The sequence below is a fragment of the Drosophila kikkawai genome, chromosome 3R (assembly GCF_030179895.1).
Source record: "Drosophila kikkawai strain 14028-0561.14 chromosome 3R, DkikHiC1v2, whole genome shotgun sequence".
Taxonomy (NCBI): domain Eukaryota; kingdom Metazoa; phylum Arthropoda; class Insecta; order Diptera; family Drosophilidae; genus Drosophila; species Drosophila kikkawai.
In genome coordinates, this window is record NC_091731.1 from 741,221 (window position 1) to 764,631 (window position 23,411).

Sequence of the window (23,411 nt, forward strand, 5' to 3'; positions counted from 1 at the left end):
TTTTGGTATCCTAAAATCTAAAATTTTATGACGATAGACCTCGTTTATATTGCTTAATAAGTTTAATAAATTCACATATATATGTAAATATTAATGAAAAAACAACTACGGTACTACTATGGCTCGATTATTATTTCAAACGTTGAGTTTGTCAATTTTAAAAAATGACAAGATTTGGTTGGTTCACCCCACCCATATGTTACCCTACACAAGTTTACGCAATACCAGTTTTTTTAACAGACGTAAGTGTATTAAATGTGTTTTTGTTTCGCATTGTGAAAATTTGTTAGTTATCCTTTTTTCTTAATTTGTTAATGGGATCCGTTTTTATTTGCTTAAAATTTCATACATATGTATGTACCATATATACCGTAGATTTATCGCTTTATGGAACGTATACACATGTGCATATGCAAGTACGTACATACATATGTATGCAGTAAAAATCAGCATGGCATTACCCTGCAGTACCATTCATCAATGTTTCATCAATAGCCGAAGGGGTGTTGTTGATGATTCATTGATGAATGGCCATATAAACTGTTGATGAATTTAACATGGGCATGTCCTAGGTTTTCATCAACAATTCATCATCATTTCATCGATGAATTGTTGATGAAAGGCTGATGAAATGTTGATGAATTTTTGATGATTCATCGATGAATGATTTTTGTCCGATTTTCATAAAATTTATACCAAAATTCTATAATAATAAGTAAAGCTCATATCTCAGAGTAGATGAAAATACGTTGAACAAGATAGAAAGCTAACTTTGGCCAGCCAAATTTTGTATACCCTTGCAGATATTATTTCATTACATTTTACCTATACTTATACAGGCCTGCTCCGGTAATCGTAAAATTTTTTCGATTTCGTTTTGGGCGAAAACGAACCGTTTTCGTTTTTAGCTGCTCCGGTTTTCGGCAAATTTCTGCTATCGGATGTTTCGTTTTCTCATCGTTTCTCACTGCTCAAGCAGCTAACTTGTGTTGTTGGTAATAAGCAAACAACGTAAAGTACTGCCTATTATATTTACAATTGCCCTTTATCTAAGCCAGAAAAAGGCAAAAAATGGTAGAATTAAGCAAATCCAGGCACCTAAGATGCTGCCACACTTTTCACAGCTTTAATTCCGGTGGTCTCAAATAATTATTTGGTTAATTTGGACCATTTAAGTAATCACATTAAATAGCATTAATTATAAACAACCATTTTGGCGGTCCTTTAAAGTTATTAATGTATTCATTTATATTTTATAAGTATTTTTAACTGGCTGTTTCGTTCCACCAACAGTATGGCAACCTTAGCGATAACTTTTTGCGGTGAACTTATCGACCTATCGCCAAAACGAGAAAACTGGGTGAACACGGCAAAAATTTTGCTGTCAAATCTGAGGTGGGGTCAGAAATAAATTTTTTATAAAATAACTACCTGCCAGAATGATCTTATGGTGTTGTGGAATAAACATCAATAGACCACTGAGTAAACTGTTTTTTTCCTTTTGTAAATAAGGTCTGATTTCATATAGAAAAAGCCATTTACTTTTCATTCCGGCCAGAAAAAGGTGCCCGTTTTTCAAATCGAAAAAATCTTTCGATTTCGATTACCGGAGCACCAATTTCTCGTTTTCAAAAACGAAAACGAAAAATTCTTGCCGTTTTCGATTACCGGAGCAGGCCTGATTATGTTTACAGTTTGACAGTTACAGTTTTGCATTCCCAGCTTTACATTTTGTATACATCTACCGATCGGTTTATATGGCAGCTATATGATATAGTTGTCCGATGTTTTTCAAATTTATACCAAAATTCTAGAATAATAAAATAAGCTTATATCCCGGAGTAGATGAAAATACGTTGAAAAACAACGAATATATAATTTTTTTTCTATTAATTTCCCGATCGTTCCTATGGCAGCTATATGATATAGTCGTCCGATTTTCATAAAATTTATACCAAAATTCAGAAATAATATAAAATGGCCATATCTAAAAAATGGTGCAAAAATGTTGAAAAACAGCAAAGTTATAATTTTTTTTCTAAAAATATATCGAACATTTGTATGGCAGCTATATGATATAGTCGTCCGATCCGGCCCGTTCCGACATATATAGCAGTGAGAGCATATAGAAGACTATATGCAAAGTTTCATTGAGATAGCTTTAAAACTGAGGGACTAGTTTGCGTAGAAACGGACAGACGGACAGACGGACATGGCTAGATCGACTCGGCTGTTGATGCTGATCAAGAATATATATACTTTATAGGGTCGGAAACGTCTCCTTCACTGCGTTGCAAACTTCTGACTGAAATTATAATACCCTGCAAGGGTATAAAAATAACGAAGCTATAATTTTTTCTATTACTTTCTCTATCGTTCCTATGGCAGCTATAAGATAGTCTTCCGATTTTCATAAAATTTATACCAAAATTTTGAAATAATACCAGAAGCTCATGTGTCAAAGTAGATTAAAATACGTTGAAAAACAACGAAGTTATAATTTTTTTCGATTAATTTCCCGATCGTTCCTATGGCAGCTATAAGATAGTCGTCCGATTTTCATAAAATTTTTACGAAAATTTTGGAATAATATAAAATGGCTATGATGGAATAATATTGAAAAACAGCCAAGTTATAATTTTGTTCTAAAAATGTATCGAACATTTGTATGGCAGCTATAAGATATGGTCGTCCGATCCGGCCCGTTCCGACATATATAGCAGTGAGAGTATATAGAAAGTTTCAAAGATTGCTTTAAAACTGAGGGACTAGTTTGCGTAGAAACGGACAGACGGACATGGCTAGATCGACTCGGCTATTGATGCTGATCGAGAATATATATACTTTATAGGGTCTGAAACGTCTCCTTTACTGCGTTGCAAACTTCTGACTGAAATTATAATACCCTGCAAGGGTATAAAAATAAAACTCTTAAATTTTTATTAATATTATTTATTCTTACTAATTCTATACCAAAACTAAAACACGAATATAAAAAATTAAGATTAAACATCCATATATTAAAAGGCCTTAAGGTCTTTTTGATTCTTGGTGTTCCGCTTTTTATTCATGAAGACCAAATTTATTGCGCAGTATCTTCTCTGGAGGCTCAGTTTTAGTCACTTGGGAAATTGCATCTACAGAAAAAAATTATAATTAATCAAGGGAAAATATATTTTAATTAAGGGGGGACATCTAAGTAACTGGCAAAAAAAAAGCCCATTTCCTAGAATTTTTTTTGGCCAAATGAAAAAGCCAATCGAAAAATTTTAAAATAGGTTTGATAATGTTAGATGTGAACTACAAAATAAATTTTTTTGTTAATAAATCGAAAACAAAATGGCGGCTGTGCAGCATGTCTTCGTAGGCCCTATTTTTTTGAAAGGGGTCCATGGCCGAAAACCTAACGTCCTTAGTTTTTGATCTAGAACAAAAAATCAAATTTTGTTAGTTTTTATATCTCAACCGCTATCGACGTACGTAGGATTTTTTCGATATTTTGATTTTTTGCAAAATGGTGAGTGATTAAATAAAATGTTCAATTTTCATGAAAAAAAACGTCACAAAATTGTTGATAAAAAAAAGTAAGCAAAAAAAAAAATCCTACGTACGTCGATAGCCATAAGTATTTTGGATATACTGTCAAAATTTCAGATCGATCGGTTAAGATTTGTTCGAGTTATGTTTTCGGCCAACTCAAAAAAAGTGGTTTTGAGAAAAACGCGTTCAAAAGTTTTAAAATCGTATATGATTACATGTGAGGCATCGCCGCAGAATGGAAAATTTCGACACTTAGAAACTTTTGCCGGACTCTATCTTTTGATGTTATGGACTTCTTATTTTTTGCGACGAAACAAAGATGATGTTGTACTACAATATATAACATTACTCCAGAAGCCCACTGGCTTCTCCTGGTGTTTTTGGGCAAACCAAAGTCGCTTTCTTATGTTTACTTTCGAGAGCAATAATTTTTGGGATGTGTACTCGGTCCGTTTTAGCAGCTTTCGGACGGTTTCGTGAGAAACATTTAGATTACTTGTGTCCTTCAGATCGCTTGCTATGGATCTGAGCGAAGCATGAGGTATTTTGGCCAGTTCCCTTAGCAATTTTCGCTCATCTCTCTCTGGAATTTTGCTAGGCCGTCCTGTTCCAGGCTTGGGACCCAGTCTATTCTCCTTGTTTGGTCTATTTAGGATGCTGTATATTGTCTGCCGTAATGCGGAGAACATTTCAGACAGTTCCTGGACGTTTTTTCCCGATCTGGTGGTTATAATAAACCAGTTGTGCAACATCGTGCGAAGTTCTCTTTCCAGGCATTTTTTTTTTAATCTTGATAGAACTTGTCACGCCGAAATTGATTGACAAATGATTAGGAACGCAAAGGCTAAGAGGAGAAAAAAAAACCAAAGCTCAATTCCAATGGGAGCTGTCCTAAAACTGTTTTGCCGCTGATGTCAAAACACTTTCTTGACAGTATGAAATCTGAATATTATTTGCTTTTATTTTTTTTAAGACAGTTACCAAATGAAATGTTGTTATTTTTTTTCATAAATTAGTACTTACTTACCCACAGAATCGAAATACAATTTTTAAAATATTTAAAAACGCTGATTACTTCCTTTTTTTGGCATGCAAACATAAAAAATCAAAACACTTTTCATTGTCAAAACACTTTGTTGACATACTGTACATGTCGGAGATAACCGTTTTTTAATTCCACCGTTTTTAAATTCGAGCCAGCGAATTCTGTTCGCATGCGCAGTCAAATCGTATCTGTCATCACGCCACTTTTCCTGTGGCCCTTTCACCTTTTCTTACTTTTCACTCAGATGTCAATCCTAGACAATCTCAAGCTGTCTCTCTTACTCTCTCCTATTGTTGCGACAGACGAACAGACCTCACTCAGTAACAGACAGTCTTCTGTCCTTGTCCTGTTACCGACTCAACTGTCATTGCGCCTGCGCGCCTGCGACAGCTACAGGGCTACCAATACCTGTGCATGCCGAATAATTCTGTTGCCAAGGGAACAAGCATTCCAAATTTGTACTTAGCAACCAACTTTCCAACATACATATACAGTGGCTCACAGCTTATTTCGTGCAGAGGTAAACTTGAAATTCAAACTTGTATATCTGAAAAACTATAGGAGATATGAAAAAAATTTAAACGCAGTTATGTTAAGTAGGGCTTAAGCATTTATTTAAGCCCTTGATTGCTTTTCAATTCCACTAGATAACGATAAAAACTTAAAAAAACGAAAAATATTGGTTATTTTTATGTCACAGCTTATTTCGTGCAAAAACTTTGGGTACATATAATTTGTAAATTGTTATTTTAAATTAGCTAATTCTTTTTGTAACTCATTGGATGCGATATCAGCTAATTTATTTATCCCTCCGATGCGTTTCATATCACAGGAAAATACAGTTTTCTGTGAATTACCAAAATGCGCTCCGCACGACTATCAAACTGCGGGAATTGGTCCTTTATCATTTTAAAAATGGAAAAACTTGGCGAAATATTACTTAAATAATTAACCTTACCCTAAGTGCTGTTCAGTAAATCATCCCAAGCTTCAATCGGGAAAATCGGGAGGCAGATATTGGCCGAAATGCTCCTAACCAAATTTTTATTAAGCTTGAGGAAAGGTGAATTTTCCGGAAAATTAATGTTAATTCAAAAAATTTGGCGACAAAACTAATAGTAAATGTTGGGCATGAAATGGCCCAAAAGTATTCTGTGGAAACCGTCCGCCGTTTATAACGGGAACACATCTTTAAAGGCCGAGTAACCCGGAAAAAGCCTTTCGAAACCAATACAAATCCGAAGTGCAGGCTTAAATTGGCCAACGAGCACATAATTTCATTCGATTTCGTTCTGGAATGAATTCATTTTCACAGACGAGACCAAATTCAATATTTATGAGGTCGGACCGAGAGCAATATGTTTGAAAACAATCAATTTCAGAGCTCCACCACAAGAACCGATCCCCAACAGCAAAGCACGGTAGTGGTACTCGCATGGTTTGGGCGTGTATGGCGGCAACCGATGTTGAAAACCTGGTTTTCATCAAGGGAAATATGGCTAGAATATGTACCCTCAACTTTGGAAGGATAACTTGCTCCAGATCGCCGATATATTGGGCCCAAAGGGTATTTTCTGACATTACCATGACAATGACCCAAAGCAAAAATCGACTCTTGTGCAGACCAGGTTGAAATGGAACTGCCCTAATGTGGTGAATCCACTTGCCCAGTCACCAGACCATATCGTCCTTAAGATTTTGTGTGCGATTCTGGATCTGGGCATCCGCAAGAGGTCGATATCTTATAAAAATGGTCTCAAAACAGCCCCCTTGGAAGAATGGTCCAAGATTCCAAAGGAGTCCTCAGAAAAGTTGATTTCTTCAATTAAAACTCTTTTAGAGAATGTCATCAAATAAAGTTAAGACAAAAAAAATTTGTAAGTTTAAGAAAAACCGAAATATTTAAGATAAACTTTCTTGCACGAAATAAGCTGTGACATAAAAATAACCAATATTTTTCGTTTTTTTTAAGTTTTCATCGTTATCTAGTGGAATTGAAAAACAACCAACTGCGATTAAATTTTTTTCATATCTATAGTTTGTCAGATATACAAGTTTGAATTTCAAGTTTACTTCTGCACGAAATAAGCTGTGAGCCACTGTATAATTATAATATATTAATATATTATACATATAATAAATAAAATAATATATTTATGTACTTATGTACATTTATAGGCTTCTATTTATTTAAGAACAATCTTTTTACTCACCTTTTTTATACCCTTGCAGGGTATTATAATTTCAGTCAGAAGTTTGCAACGCAGTGAAGGAGACGTTTCCGACCCTATAAAGTATATATATTTTTAATCAGCATCAACAGCCGAGTCGATCTAGCCATGTCCGTCGGTCCGTCTGTCCGTCCGTCGGTCCGTCTGTCCGTTTCTACGCAAACTAGTCCCTCAGTTTTAAAGTTATCTGAATGAAACTTTGCATATAGTCTTCTATATACTCTCACTGCTATATATGTCGGAACAAGCCGGATCGGACGACTATATCATATAGCTGCCATACAAATGTTTGATAAATTTTTAGAAAAAAAATTATAACTTGGCTGTTTTTCAATATTATTTCATCATTTTTGAGATATAGCCATTTTATATTATTCCAGAATTTAGATCGGGAAATTAATAAAAAAAAAATTATAACTTCGTTGTTTTTCAACGTATTTTAATCTACTTTGGTACATAAGCTTCTGGTATTATTTCAGAATTTTGGTATAAATTTTATGAAAATCGAACGACTATATCTTATAGCTGCCATAGGAACGATAGGGAAAGTAATAGAAAAAATTATAGCTTCGTTGTTTTTTAACGTATTTTCATCTACTTTGAGGCATGAGCTTTAAGTATTATTTCAGAATTTTGGTAACAATATTATGAAAATCGGACAACTATATCATATAGCTGTCATAGAAGCGATCCGCAGATGTAGAGAAAAGGTAAAGCTGGGAATGTATAACTGTAACTGTCAAATTGTAAAAATAATAAGTATAGGTAAAATGTTATGAAACTCTGTTTAGTGTCAGTTTTCGGCATTATAATTGATGATATAAATATGAAAACCAATCTGCAAGGGTATACAAACTTCGGCGTGCCGAAGTTAGCTTCTTTTCTTGTTTATATTCCAATATGGCCCGGAACGTAATTATTGAATTATTTGATTTCTTAATATTTTTAACACACGACACTTCTGCAGTGGAGAACACTTCAAAGGGAATAAGAAGAACCAAGACGAAACCGAAGACCGAACATTTCTTTCCCCCTTCTTTCGCTCTATCACCATCTCTCTCTAATTTTCGGGGCAGTTGCGTTTCTTAGTTTGTTTCGGACTTTAATAAGCGAAGCCCATGCAAATTGTTTTTGTTTTTTTTGGACATGCACCAACAAATCGGACTCGAAGGGAGTTCGGGTATCCGAAGGGAGTTCGGGTTCAAGTAGCAGTCGGCAGAGCGTCGATTCTGTCGACGTCGCAGTCGGCGCGTTGATGAATTGTTGATTAAAAGGCCTATTGATGAAATGTGGTACTGTAGGGTACTTACAACATACAGTAAACTAAACACAGTCGAATTAAATTCAGTTGAGTGAGTGCGGTACTCTTAATGAAACGAAGTTCTGGATATACATATATAAGTTCATGTTGAGTCTTTCAGAATAATTATTCTGTCTTAAGACATTGCTTGGAATGAGTGAGAATGATTAAAGCATGAAACGGAGTTCGAATCTTTTGTGCTGTGTCAAAGCTTGCACAGCAGAAAACATTTGAATGATCCGATTCCGTCGGCTCTGTTGTTTTTATTGTTTGAAGCTCATGTACGAATTAGTAGCTATAGATTCTCTGTGTAATTTTATTGCATATTTTTATACCCTTGCAGGGTATTATATTTTTAAGTCAGAAGTTTGCAACGCAGTGAAGGAGACCTTTCCGACCCTATAAAGTATATATATTCTTGATCAGCAACAACAGCCGAGTCGATCTACCCATGTCCGTCTGCCCGTCCGTCTATCCGTTTCTACGCAAACTAGTCCCTCAGTTTTAAAGCTATCTGAATGAAACATTTCATATAGTCTTTTATATACTCTCACTGCTAAATATGTTGGAATGGGTCGAATAGGACGACTATATCATATAGCTGCCATACAAATGTTCGATAAGTTTTTAGAAAAAAAAAATATAACTTGGCTGTTTTTCCAAATTTTTGCACCATTTTTGACCTATATCTTATAGCTGCCATACGAACGACCGGAAAATTAATTGAAAAAAAATTATAACTTCGTTGCTTTTCAACGTGTTTTCATCTACTCTGAGATATAGGCTTATATTATTATTTCAAAATTTTGGTATAGATTTTATAAAAATTGGACAACTATATCATATAGCTGCCATAGAAACGATCGATAGATTTAAAGAAAATAAAAAGCTGGGAATGTAAAACTGTAACAACCAAACTGTAAACATAATAAAAATAGGTAAAATGTTATCAAACTCTGTTTTGTGGTGTTGTCAGCATTTAAATCGATAATATAAACATCAAAACCAATATGCAAGGGTATACAAACTTCGGCGTGCCGAAGTTAGCTTCCTTTCTTGTTTTGTATTGTTTTGTTTCTGTTCTGTACGTATATACGTAAATATGTAAAATGTATTTTTATACTCTTGCAAGGTATTATAATTTCAGTCGGAAGTAGGGTTATCGAATATTTAAAAAAATATCGCATCGATGATATTTTTATTATCAAAAACATGAAAAGAAGCTAACTTCGGCACGCCGAAGTTTGTATACCCTTGCAGAATGGTTTTGATGTTTATATTATAGATTTAAATGCTGAAAACACTCACAAAACAGAGTTTCATTACATTTTTTCTATACTTATTATGTTTACAGTTTGACAGTTACAGTTTTACATTCCCAGCTTTACATATTTTATACATTTACCGATCGCTTCTATGGCAGCTATAAGATATAGTTGTCCGATTTTTATGAAATTTATACTAAAATTCTAGAATAAAAAAAAAGGTTATATCTCAGAGTAGATAAAAATACGTTGAAAAACAACGAAGTTATAATTTTTCTCCTATTAATTTCCTGATCGTTCCTATGGCAGCTATGAGATATAGTCGGCCGATTTTCATGAAATTTTTACCAAAATTCTGGAATAATATAAAATTTTGAAAAACACCCAAGTTATAATTTTTTTTCTCAAAATTTATCGAACATTTGTATGGCAGCTATATGATATAGTCGTCCGATCCGGCGTTTTCCGACATATATAGCAGTGAGAGTATATAGAAGACTATATGCAAAGTTTCATTCAGATATCTTTAAAACTGAGGGACTAGTTTGCGTAGAAACAGACAGACAGACGGACATGGCTAGATCGACTCGGCTGTTGATGCTGATCAAGAATATATATACTTTATAGGGTCGGAAAGGTCTCCTTCACTGCGTTGCAAACTTCTGACTGAAATTATAATACCCTGCAAGGGTAAAATATCGATATATTTGATTTTTTTTTTTAAATAAAATAATTGTTTTTCTGCACAATTAGGGAATTCTCTTAACTGTTGAATCTGTCAGCTGTTTGCCATCTGTTGAACAGCTGTTCCATACAAATTCAACTTTCTGAAGTTTCAGCGATTCAGCAGCCTCGCTGAAATCCAGTGTTCTGATAAAAGTGAGAGGCATTTCTGAGAGTTTTGTTAAAAAAGCCGATTGAATCAGTCAATATATGCAAATATATAAGCTCAGCCAATATATTGATGATACATAATTCCACTAGATGGTTTTCTTTGCTTCTTATTAAAGCCTAAAATAAACAGCGCAGGAAAATCGATTAGCGATAATATTCGATTTTCAACAAACATGTTTGAACTACAACTAACCTTAACTGTTGACAATTTTTGTCGAATTTTCAACGATTCGAAGAGTTTTCACAGGTCTCTTTGTCGCAATGCGTGCACTTAGCTGTGCCGTTTGTAATATTAATATAAGTTGATTTTACATTCATATTGTTTATTTTTTCACTTTTCACAAAGGGTCAGAAGTTTGCTTTGAAATTCAGAGTGACCAATGAGAAAATATACAAATTTAAGAAAAAGTATCGCGATTTCGATATTTCTGCAAAAAAAAATTCACGATATAAATATATCTTTTTTATAAATATATAATTTTTAGAAAAAAATATTTATATATTGGTATTTTGATATATTATCAACAACCCTACTCAAAATCTACTAAACCAATCGGAAATTTGAAACATAAATTCTTTACCTACTCCGACTCACAGTGTCCGATTTGGCTGTTCTAGCTGCGGAAACGGAATTTCATAAAAAGGAACGATAAATTTACCAAGATTGAAATTTTTATGAATTGTTAACCTAAAAAGAAATTAAAAAAAACAAACAGGACAGGAAGCTAACTTCGGCACGCCTGTTTGTAGACCATTACAGTTTGCAATTGGATCATTAAAAATCGATCCATTCTGGTCAAATTAATAGAAAAAATAACTGGAAAATTATAAAAGTCGTATATTTATACATAATAAATTGGTTTTGATAAAATTAAGGGCCCATTCTGGTTAGTTAAAAAAATATCGAAATTTTTTTGTGCATTTTTCCATAGCTTTAAGGGGTTATATACATACAGTTGTGATAGATTAAAAAATTAAAATTTTTTTATTGCATATTCTTTAAGTATATACTATTGAGAATACTCTCACAAAAATTCATAACGATCGGAGCATTACAACCAGCGTTGCCAATTTAGCTATTTTCCCACTATATCTGGCGTGTTTCAAAACCTAAATGCGGGATATATTGTGATCTAGCGGGTAGCGGGAATTATAGCTATTTTCCAAGCAAAATTGGGGTAATTTTTGCTTTTTGTATTATTATCTTTCATGTATTATGATGTTTTATGATGCCTCACTTAAATACTTCGTAGTATTTTTCCAATTGAATGGCAAGGAAAACATCGATATGCCAAAAGAGCATTACATTTTTTTAATCGATTTTTACTACGAAATTTTGAAAAAAAAAATTGACAAGATTAAAAAAAAAAAAACTGACAAAGTTTTGAAAAAAAAAATGTTGACAAAATTAAAAAAAAAAATTTTTGAGCAAACAAATTTTTGACAAAACTTGGAAAAAACAAATTTTGATAAAATTATAAAAAAAAAATTGGGAAAATTTTTGAAAAAAAATAAGACAAAATTAAAAAAATTGACAAAATGTTGACAACATTTTATTAAAAAAATTGTGGACAAATTTTTGAAAAAAATTTTTTGACATTTAAAAAAAAAATGTTGAAAATTTTTTGAAAAAAAAAAAATTACAAAAAATTAATAAATTCAGCTGCAGAAGAGGTGATGATAGAGGAACTTGACCATTTTTCAAAAATTCTTCAACAATTAATACAAAAAAAATTGTTTTCTTTCCCCAATCGTTATTATTTAGCTATCATCAAAATTTTCTGGCTATTTCTAGCTTTTTTCGAAGTTGGGTTTAGCTTTTTCAAGCCCTGAAGAGTTGGCAACACTGATTACAACCGAGGTTGTAGCTATTTACACTACCTGCACATCGGCCGGAACAAACTTGAAACTTTAAACGCGATTATCTCAGAATCTTGTTTTTTTCGAAATTACCTTTGCGGTGGACACGATTACTAAAAAACTATTAATCCGATCAACACCAAATTTTGGAGGAATTTTTTATTAAAACCGTCGCCATTTTTTTGTAAATCAGAATTTTTACAAATCCTTCATTCACGGACCAGGCAATTCAATATACATACTAACGAAATTTTTTTGAATTTTTGATTTCTGATGAACCGTTCTCGGGATATGATGTCCACCGCAAGTCACCATCGAAAAAAGACGATCTTGGATCTTATTTAATATTTTTTATTAAGGGGGTCTTCTCATTGGGCAACTTTTTTTTTTCGATTTTTTTTTTTTGCATTTATTTATAGCTTGGGATGGTGTGTATATGTCCCCAAAAGGATTTTTATTTATTTATTCGAAATACTTTAGAAGATACAGCCTTTTTTGTGAAACAAGTTCTTCGCAAAATGAGCTTTTTTCAAACTTCAAACGCGTTTATCTCGAAACCACGTTTTTCGAACTGGCGGCCATGATATCTCCAGTTCAACTGAACCGATTTTCATGAAATAAAGTGGAGTCGACGCAGAATTGATGTCATTTTCGGGTGACGGAACAGATTTTTTTTTCTATTTTTTTTTACACTAAACTACAAAAAAAAAGCCCGAAATCGAAATTTTTTTTTGAATGGCCGCCATTTTGTTTAAAAAAATTTTTAAAAAATCTGTTCCGTCACCCGAAAATGACATCAATTCTGATTGTAACCCCGTTTTTATTTTTCATTTCGGGCGCTCTGGAGACCCTGAATCGTGGCCGCCAGGACGACACCTTTTTTTTCGACCACCAAGTTTGAAGTCTCATTACTCTTTGAACAACCCTCGTATCGAGGCAAGAACAACTTTTTTAGTTACTTTGAACATTTTTGAATTCAATAAATAAAAAAAGTTTTCAATTATTCTTTGCGTTTTCAAATAAGATTTTTTTTAAAAAGGGTCCAAAAAACGGCTTTTGAATGAGAAGACCCCCTTAAAAAAATATTTTTATAAGTACCCAGAAACATGTACTAAACAACGTCGGCAAAACATTTTTTTAATGAATATTCTTTATGGTGTCAAAAAAAAAAATTGACAAAACTTCATATTTTTGCGTGGTACAACTGTATATAACCCCCTAAGTGTCTATAATATCATACTAAAAGGCCGACTCAAAACAGCTACATAGCATACATAAAACTTTAAACGCGTTTTCGAGCTGGCGACTGTCATATCTCTGTCAATTTTTAACGAATCTTAATGTTTTTTTTAAATACGCGCAATAGGCTACAATTACATAGATATCTTTAACATTGAATTTTTAATCCACATAAAAGTAAAGAAAATTTTCATAAAAACGAAAATAAAAATGTTTGAAGCGCCGCCATTTTGTTATTATTTTGAATTTTGATAAAAGTAGCCTATTCCATACCCACATTCATACTAAACAAGATCATTTTTGTTTTAGTCGATTTTTACGTCCTGCAGAACGGTCGCCAGAGGGGTTCCTTTTTTGGGCATGGGCTTACATCGCCCTGTGTCCTGCTTCAGGACATGCTCAAAAAATTTGCAATTTGTGCTAAATCATCTCTAAACTATGATAAATATATGTGTAACTAACCAGAATGGACCCTTAAAAACAAAAAGAAAGTTTATTCATATAAAAAAAAAAGCTATCAGGCCTGCTCCGGTAATCGAAAGCGGGAAGATTTTTTCGTTTCCGTTTTTGAAAACGAGAAATTGGTTCTCCGGTAATCGAAACCGAAAGATTTTTTCGATTTGAAAAGCGGGCACCTTTTTTCTGGCCGGAATGAAAACTAAATGGCTTTTTTTATATGAAATCAGATCTTATTTACAAAAGGAAAAAAATAGTTTACTCCGTGGTCTATTGATGTTTATTCCACACCACCATAAGATCATTCTGGCAGGTAGTTATTTTATATAAAATTTATATCTGACCCCACCTCAGATTTGACAACTAAATTTTTGCCGTGTTCACCAAGTTTTCTCGTTTTGGCGATAAGTCGATAAGTCCATCGCAAAAAGTTATCGCCAAGGTTGCCATACTGTTGGTGGAACGAAACAGCCAGTTAAAAATACTTAAACAATATAAATGAATACATTAATAACTTTAAAGGAGCGCCAAAATTGTTGTTTATAAATAATGCTATTTAATGTAATTACTAAAATGGTCGAAATTGACCAAATAATTAATTGGCCCACCGGAATCAAAACTGTGAAAAATGTGGCAGCATCTTAAATGCCAAGATTTGTTTAACTCCAGCATTTTTTTGCCTTTTCCTGGCTTCGAAATAAGAAATTGTTAATATAAAAGGCAGTTCGTCACGTTGTTTGCTATTTACGAAAATATCAAGTCAACTGCTTGAGCAGTAAGAAACGATGAGAAAACGAAACATTCCGATAGCAGAAATTTGCCGAAAACGGTTCGTTTTCGCCCAAAACGAAAACGAAAAAATTTTACGATTACCGGAGCAGGCCTGTATATTTTAGATTTCAAATTTTAATATAATAAACATTATCAGGCCTGTTCTAGTTTCCACTCTGAAGTGAATTTGATAACATTTGCGGATTTCCCTTTAACATAAGCGAAGTTCCCTTGTTGATGTAGGGACTTTTTGTTAAACTTCCCCTTGGTGCATTTTGTTCCCAAGGAGTTTCAGCTGGCCGGTATAGACAGACGAATTTTTGTTTTGTGCTGAGTTTTGTTAATTGGGCGCTAATTAGATTTTGGCCCGCTCTAGCGTCCAACCTAAGAATGTTAATTTGTTACTAGTTCATTACAAAAATTAAAGGTACAAGCATTCTTTGGCCGTAAAGTTTTAATTTGAAGTATTTGAAATTTCAATCATCTGGAAATGTTCGATAAGAAGTATTGGAAAACTCATTCGGATGTCAGCTGTTTTGCCCGTCCCAATGCACCCCTTGTGTAGCCTCTGGCAATATCATTTTTTTCCATAAATAAGATGAAAATCTTATCCTGCGCTTGATTTTTATGCTTCGTCCCAATAGAAACTTTTAATTAAATAAACTTTTGAGCGTTATTTTCACTTACATGGTTGAAATTTAAATTGCGTGCGCATCTGTTCTTAGGCAGTGCTGTGAAATTTCTCACAGGTAGTGTTGTAAATTCATCTCATAAAAGAGTTGCGGAGGTCATGGAAAAAAATTCCCTTCACATCACGCACAGTTAGTACAATAATTTTGGAGCTATTCTGAACAAAAATATTTTTTTAGCAAAGGTTAATAATAGTTCTTATAATGTTAGACCAATTAGTACAACGATTGTTTAAAATTAACATGATACATTTTTAATCGCTTCTGATTTTGTATGCTGACAACCCTTAAATTGTTCCTCTTAAATACGACACAGCGACGGCGGATTAGCAACAATGTTGAAGGTTAGAATCAGGTACGTTAGTATTAGCTAATTCAATTATGCAATAATGTTCTCAAAACCTTAAGGAATAAAATACATTTAACATTTGCAATTTACATAATCGCATTGCATTTTTAAATAATAAATTTCTGATTTTGCGGATTTGAGTCCGCCGACCCAATGGCACACGGAAAGTTTCCGAACGTTTCGCCTGCAAATTAACAGAGACTTAACAGATGGAAGTACGAATCCGTGAGAATTTTTCCGAAGTGAAAAAAAGTAATGTCAAGATTCATTAAATTTTACCTATATTACAGTTTGGCAGTTACACTCGCCGATTACAGTTTGGCAGTTACACTCGCCGCTTTACATTTTTCTGTTTATCCACTGATCGTTTCTATTCCACTATCGTTTCTATATGATATAGTCGTCCGATCTCCATAAAATTAAATAGAAATTCTGAAATAATTAAAAAAGCTTTTATCTTAAAGTAGATAAAAATACGTTGAAAAACATTGAACATTTTTTCTTTTCAAGCCCGATCATTTCTATGGCAGCTATAAGATATAATCGTCCGATTTTCATAAAATTAAAACAAAAATTCTTAAATAATAAAAAATGGCCATATCTTAAAAATGATAAAAATATGTTGAAAAACAGCTAAGTTATAGTTTTCTTTTCTAAAAAATTTGTCGATCATTTCTATGGCAGCTATATGATATAGTTGTCCGATTTTCATAATATTGTTACCAAAATTCTGAAATAATACCAGAAGCTCATGTCTCAAAGTAGATTAAAATAAAGTTATAATTTTTTCTATTACTTTCCCTATCGTTCCTATGGCAGCTATAAGATGATATAGTGGCCCAATTTTCATAAAATTAAAACCGAAAATCTGAAATAATATAAATTGGATATATCTCAAAAATGATGCAAAAATGTTGAAAAACTGCCTAGTTATAATTTTTTTTCTAAAAATTTATCGAACATTTGTTTGGCAGCTATGTATATGATCCGATCCGGCCCGTTCCGATATATATAGCGGTGAGAGTATATAGAAGACTATATGCAAAGTTTCATTCAGATAGCTTTAAAATGGACATGGCTAGATCGACTCGGCTGTTGATGCTGATCAAGAATATATATTCTTTATAGGGTCGGAAACGTCTCCTTCACTGCGTTGCAAACTTCTGACTGAAATTATAATATCCTGCAAGGGTATAATTAAAGGCGAACAAACATCCGTTTTCCAAGATCTAACATCACCATCTGCCGTATATTAAAAGCAGGAAAATGCATTATAATAAGCAGTGTTTGGGAGATGCGAAATTATAAGAGTTTGACCGAACAGTTAGTAAACTTCTAAATAACTTGCCTTTCTTTGCCAAACTTAAAAATATGCTTGGTAATATTTATGTTTTCAATGAAAACAATTTTTAAAAAATATTTCCTATTTAAGTTTTTATCTTTATTTTTATGTATGTATTTGCTCAAATAAAAACAATTTGAAAACTGAAAAAAAAAAATTTACATTTTTAAAAATTTTTTTTAATTCAAAGTGTAACCGCCACAAAGCCGTGCGAGCTACAGTTAGTATATTTTTTGGAATGTATGAAATTGTGTCGGTATTTTGGTATATTTAACCCTAAGTAGATTTGGTTTATGTCGTTGCATTTTCGCAGACGCAGCTCGACGCAGCCGATGAAAGTTAATTCTGGTCCAGGAAAGATCCACGTAACTTATAGACATCGGTTAGTCGGTGGCTTTCATCGGCTTCAGAAGTTATAGACTACTTAATACAGAACAAGAAAACAAGAAAGGAAGCTAACTTCGGCACGCCGAAGTTTGTATACCCTTGCAGATTGGTTTCGATGTTTATATTATAGATTTAAATGCTGAAAACACTCACAAAACAGAGTTTCATTACATTTTACCTATACTTATTATGTTTATTCTCTACATTGACCGATCGTTTATATGGCAACTGTTAGATATAGTTGTCCGATTTTCATAAAATTTTTACCAAAATTCTGGAATAATATAAAATGGGCATATCCCAAAAAATGATGCAAAAATTTTCAAAAACAGCCAAGTTATAATTTTTTTTCTAAAAATTTATCGAACATTTGTATGGCAGCTATATGATATAGTCGTCCGATCCGGCCCGTTCCGACATATATAGCAGTGAGAGTATATAGAAGACTATATGCAAAGTTTCATTCAGATAGCTTTAAAACTGAGGGACTAGTTTGCGTAGAAACGGACAGACGGACGGACGGACAGACGGACATGGCTAGATCGACTCTGCTGTTGATGCTGATCAAAAATATATATAATATTACCTGAAAGTCGGCCAATTTACCTTTTTGGTATGATGCATAAATCAAAAGAAAATTCAACTTTGAATGCTCATATCATCTTCTACAAAAAAAAATCTTAAAATTGATTTTATTGCAGATTCTGAAACCTGTTCTGTCGAATAAGTAATAATAGAATAAGAATAAGGTTTAAATCGTTTTTTCGAACATGACTTTTTCGATTTTTGCAACGCTAATTGTTCGAGAGGCGCTACTGTGTTGCGTTTAAATTATCCGGTACTGACGTTGGTTTTTTTTATTTACATTTAATTTGTTATTAAAATTGGAAGTGAAAACCTCGTTTTTTGACAGACTTTTAAATTGAAACTATTCGGAAGAGCGCTTTAAACTTTATGGGGGTCATACATATGATTTCCGTTCCCATAACTTAGTTCATTTTGCTATGACCGATGTAAAACTTTGACATAATATTCTTAGGACGTTAAGCATTTATCATACAAAGGTAAAAAAATCTTAAGGGGTATATACAAGGTTAGTTCCAAAGTAAACAGGACTTGAAAAAAAAAGACAGAACAAATAGTTTATTTCGACGAAATCAATTTATTTTATTCAAAATAGTCTCCTTCTGCTTTAATACAGGGTTTTGCATGGTCCAAAAGCATGTCAAACGAGTGTTTTAGCTGGTTGCCCGGTATGACCGTCAGTATGCCTCTACGTCTGCATAACGCTTTCCTTTAATCGGGAAATGCATTTTTCCGAAAAGGTAGAAATCTCACGGTGTCATATCAGGTGAATACGGGGAGTGGTTGATGGTTAAAATGCGATTTTTGGTCAAAAAGTCGGACACAAGCGTCGATCGATGAGACGGCGCATTATCGTGCAACAAACGCCAACTTCCATCTTCGCGATATTCGGGCCGAACACATTGAATACGGCGCACCAAACGCTTAAATACTTTAAGGTAGAATACCGCATTAACGTTTTGGCCGGGTGGAACAAATTCTTTTTGGACAATACCCTTGGAATCATAAAAACAAATCATCATTGTCTTCACTTTTAACTTCTCCGTCGACCTCCAAATACATAGTACCACCCAAACCATACGCTGAAGACAGTAAAGCACGGTGGCCATAAAATCATGGTATGGGTATACTTTTCATACAACTTTGTAGGTCCCGTATATATGATCGGTGGGATCAAAGACCATTATTTTTATGTCCAAATATTAACAACTGTCTTGGAGCAGTGTCCTGAGAAAAATAATATGTGAGTAATGTTATTTTTTGCGACGAAATAAAGATGATGTTATACTACAAAATACTCCCGAAGTCCACTGTCTTCTCCTGGTGTTTCTGGGCAAACCAAAGTCGCTTTTCGATGTTTACTTTCGAGAGCAATAATTTTTGGGATGTGTACTCGGTCCGTTTTAGCAGCTTTCGGACGGTTTCGTGAGAAACATTTAGATTACTTGTGTCCTTCAGATCGCTTGCTATGGATCTGAGCGAAACATGAGGTATTTTGGCCAGTTCCCTTAGCAATTTTCGCTCATCTCTCTCTGGAATTTTGCTAGGCCGTCCTGTTCCAGGCTTGGGACCCAGTCGATTCTCCTTGTTTGGTCTATTTAGGATGTTGTATATTGTCTGCCGTAATACAGAGAACATTTCAGACAGTTCCTAGACGTCTTTTTCCCGATCTGGCGGTTATAATAAACCAGTTGTGCAACATCGTGCGAAGTTCTCTTTCCAGGCATTTTTTTAAATCTTGATAGAACTTGTCGCGCCGAAATTGATTGACAAATGATTAGGAACGCATAAGGCTAAGAGGAGAAAAAAACTGTTCGGATGCTGAATGTGCTTTGACGGTGTGTGGGAACACAAGTTTTACATTTGTGAAAAATCCCAAACGTTCCTCACAAATGTGCTGTGTGGGAAGACAGTATTAACGGTCAACATTTGTGCTATTTCGTGGCCTTTTCTTTGTCAAGCAATCGTCGTGAAACTTATGAGATAGTTAACAGTGGAATCAGAGATGATTAAAAATGTTTATATTATCAATATTTTATATAATTGCGGACCTATGTATGTAAAAGTCAGAAGACTATATGCAAAGTTTCATTCATATAATAGCTTTAAAACTGAGGGACTAATTTGCATAGAAACGGACAGACGGACAAACGGACGGACGGACAGACACACATGGCTAGATCGACTCGGCTGTTGGTGCTGATTAATATATATACTTTATAGGTTCCGAAATGTCTCTTTCACTGCGTTGCAAACTTCTGACTGAAATTATAATACCCCGCAAGGGTATAAAAATACAAAAAAAAAAAATCTTTTCTTGTACCGTATACCTCCGTTAAAATGGTGGTTTTGTTAGTGTTCATGCCAAATAGATGCAAATACTCTGAAAAACAGCGGTTATAATATTATTTCTTAAAATTCATTCCTATTGGTGCTGTTGCCTGATTCTGCACTTACGACATATGTATTATTAATTAATCAGAAGTCTTCAAAGTTTTATTCAGATAAAAACTGAGGTATTAGTTTGCAAATTGGTTAGATCGACAACTCTTTATGTTGATCAAGAATACATGTGTACTTTAATGGGCACTGCGTTGCAAACTTCTACCTAATCTTTTTACACCCTGAAAGGAGGGTATAGAAATAAAGGATGCAAAACCATTTGTATGAACAATCGAATGTTTAGTTCTTTTATCTAGAGATTAACCTTTAAGAAATCCTTGTATGATTCTATCACTGTATCATCGGCTACCTATGCTTTAGGGCTTTCAGAGTTTGTGTTTTTTCGTTTCATTCGCCCATTACAGGCTTAATTACTTTTACTCGCATTTTGACAATCTGAACGATGAGCTTATATTCCGATAAGTCAACTTTACTTAATTGGCTATTTTTATAGCAGGGCATTATAATTTCAGTCAGAAGTTTGCAACAAGGAAGGAGACGTTTCCGACCCTATAAAGTATATATATTCTCGATCAGCATCAATATCCGAGTCGATTTAGCCATGTCCGTCTGTCCGTCCGTCTGTCCGTTTCTGCGCAAACTAGTCCCTCAGTTTTAAAGTTATCTGAATGAAACTTTGCATATAGTCTTCTATATACTCTCACTGCTATATATGGGCTGGATCGGACGACTATATCATATAGCTGCCATACAAATGTTCGATAAATTTTTGGAAAAATTATAACTTGGCTGCTTTTCAAAATTATTCCATCATATTTGAGATATAGCCATTTTATTTTATTTAAGAATTTTCGTAAAAATTGTATGAAAATCGGACCACTATATCTTATAGCTGCCATAGGAACGATCCGGAAATTAATCGAAAAAATTATAACTTCGTTGTTTTTCAACGTATTTTAATCTTCTTGAGCTTCTGGTATTATTTCAAAATTTTGGTATAAATTTTATGAAAATCGGAAGACTAAATCTTATAGCTGCCATAGGAACGATAGGGAAAAATTATAACTTCGTTGTTTTTCAACGTATTTTCATCTACTCTTAGATATGAGCTTTACTTATTATTATAGAATTTTGGTATACATTTTATGAAAATCGGACAACTATATCATATAGCTGCCATATATGCGATTTGTAGATGTAGAGAAAATGTAAAGCAGGGAATGTAAGACTGTAACTGTCAAACTGTAAACATAAGTATAGTTAAAATTTTATGAAACTCTGTTTAGTGTCTGTTTTCGGCATTATAATTTATAATATAAATATGAAAACCAATCTGGAAGGGTATACAAACTTCGGCGGGCCGAAGTTAGCTTCCTTTCTTGTTAGCTGTAAAATATATTAAATATTGTACATATATCAATAAAACTATCGAAATAATATTTGTTTATTTCAGTTCCTGCGGAAGACATTTGGCGTGGAGTGACTGCAGTTAGTAACGCTGGAAAAAAAAGAGGTCGTGGCAAGGGAAGTGGAAAGAAAGTAGCTAAAGATCTAAATAGGGGACAAACTATTGGATTCGGAAAAAAGAGTTGCCTATGGCCAGGATTAAATTCTCCAGTTTTTCGTGGAAATGAGCTCATCCATCAACAAAAAACGGTTGAGGGCACTGATAGAGAATACGGAATTAATAAACTGCGTGATTCGATGGGAAATTTCAGGTTGATGAAACTAAATCCCATAGATCGTGGATGGTCGGGCAGCAAAATGCCTGGAAGAAGTATTGGACCACCTGACACTGTTAGCGAAGAAGAATTTACTTCTTTTGATACCCGAGTATTGGAGAACAAAATTGTTTTTATTATGAAAGGAAATATGGGAAGAAAACGAAGGTATTCTGTCTTGTCGGTCACAGGAAATGGAAACGGTTTAGCAGGATTTGCTACAGTGAAGGCGCCAGAAGTGAGAACTGCTCTTCGGATGTCAAAAAATCGAGCAGCCCAGAAACTTATTAATATAAGCCTTTGCGAAAATAGAACTATATACCATGACTTTTTTACAGCTTTTGGAAAAACCAAAATCTATTGTTTTCAAAAACCTGATGGATACGGATTAATTTGCCATCGGGCTATAAAAACCATATGTAAAGTTATAGGTATAAAGGACTTGCACGCTAAGATTGAAGGATCAACCAACTTACAGCATATTGTTAAAGCATTTTTTATAGGTCTTATGCGTCAAAAGTCGTTTCAAAACATTGCTACAGAGACAGATTTAAACATTGTTCAACAACAAAAGTCGAAAATCGGATATACAGAGGTAAAGGGAATTCCACTTTCTAAACCAGCGCCATTTTCTAATATTCAAGTAATAGACTATATGCACTATACATTGGGCAATAAAATCGTGTTAAAAAAAAAGGAAGTCTCTCCATTTTATATTTACACAAAGGGGCATGAATTAAAACAAATTAAAAATGAACGATTTCGAAACCAAATAAATGTTAGACTAAATAAGCTAGTTAAATTGTATGTATAAAGAATTATAATTAATAAATTTAACATTTAATTTCCATATATGTTATTAGCAAAGTAATTAATATTCCTGATTCCCGCTGTATTTGCAAACTGTGAAGGTAATACAATATTTAAGCTGGGAGTTTTTTAAGGTAAGTCCCGTTTAAAAAGTCTAGCAATATAATTATCAACAACACACATTGGCTCCACGGGGGAATTAAAGCACTGTGCAAAGAAACCGTCCAATTTTCAACTACTCCGCAAGTCTTCGCCAAAGGGTGAAGGAGCTGTATACCACCAGGCATATTATCTTAAAAATACCAGTCCACCATGGAGTTCCAAGCACTGGCTGTGGTTTAAGCCCAGGAGGAGGGCTTGAGGCGCACCCGCGGCAGCACCGCACGAAGTGCGAACGCTGCGTTCAGTCGAGAATGTGTGGAGAGTGGCGTGTGGGGTGCCTAAGCATACAACCTAAACTTATATGTAAGTCTTGGACTTGAACTGTGCATACTTTCTTTGGCGATTTAAAAGGTAGAATATTG

General features: G+C 33.9%; 2 protein-coding genes across 3 annotated transcripts in view; one reads left to right on the plus strand and one right to left on the minus strand.

Moving 5' to 3' along the window:
• Nucleotides 1-22,929, plus strand: mRpS5 (mitochondrial ribosomal protein S5). Its single transcript, XM_041777547.2, has 2 exons — nt 1-242; nt 21,810-22,929. Exons 1-2 carry the CDS (start codon nt 119-121, stop codon nt 22,889-22,891), a joined length of 1,206 nt encoding a protein of 401 aa, XP_041633481.1. The 5' UTR covers nt 1-118; the 3' UTR covers nt 22,892-22,929.
• The window catches only part of LOC138928989 (rabankyrin-5), a 280,025-nt gene that overhangs the window by 256,517 nt on the left and 97 nt on the right, over nt 1-23,411 (minus strand). The gene's annotated exons all lie outside the window — the stretch shown is intronic.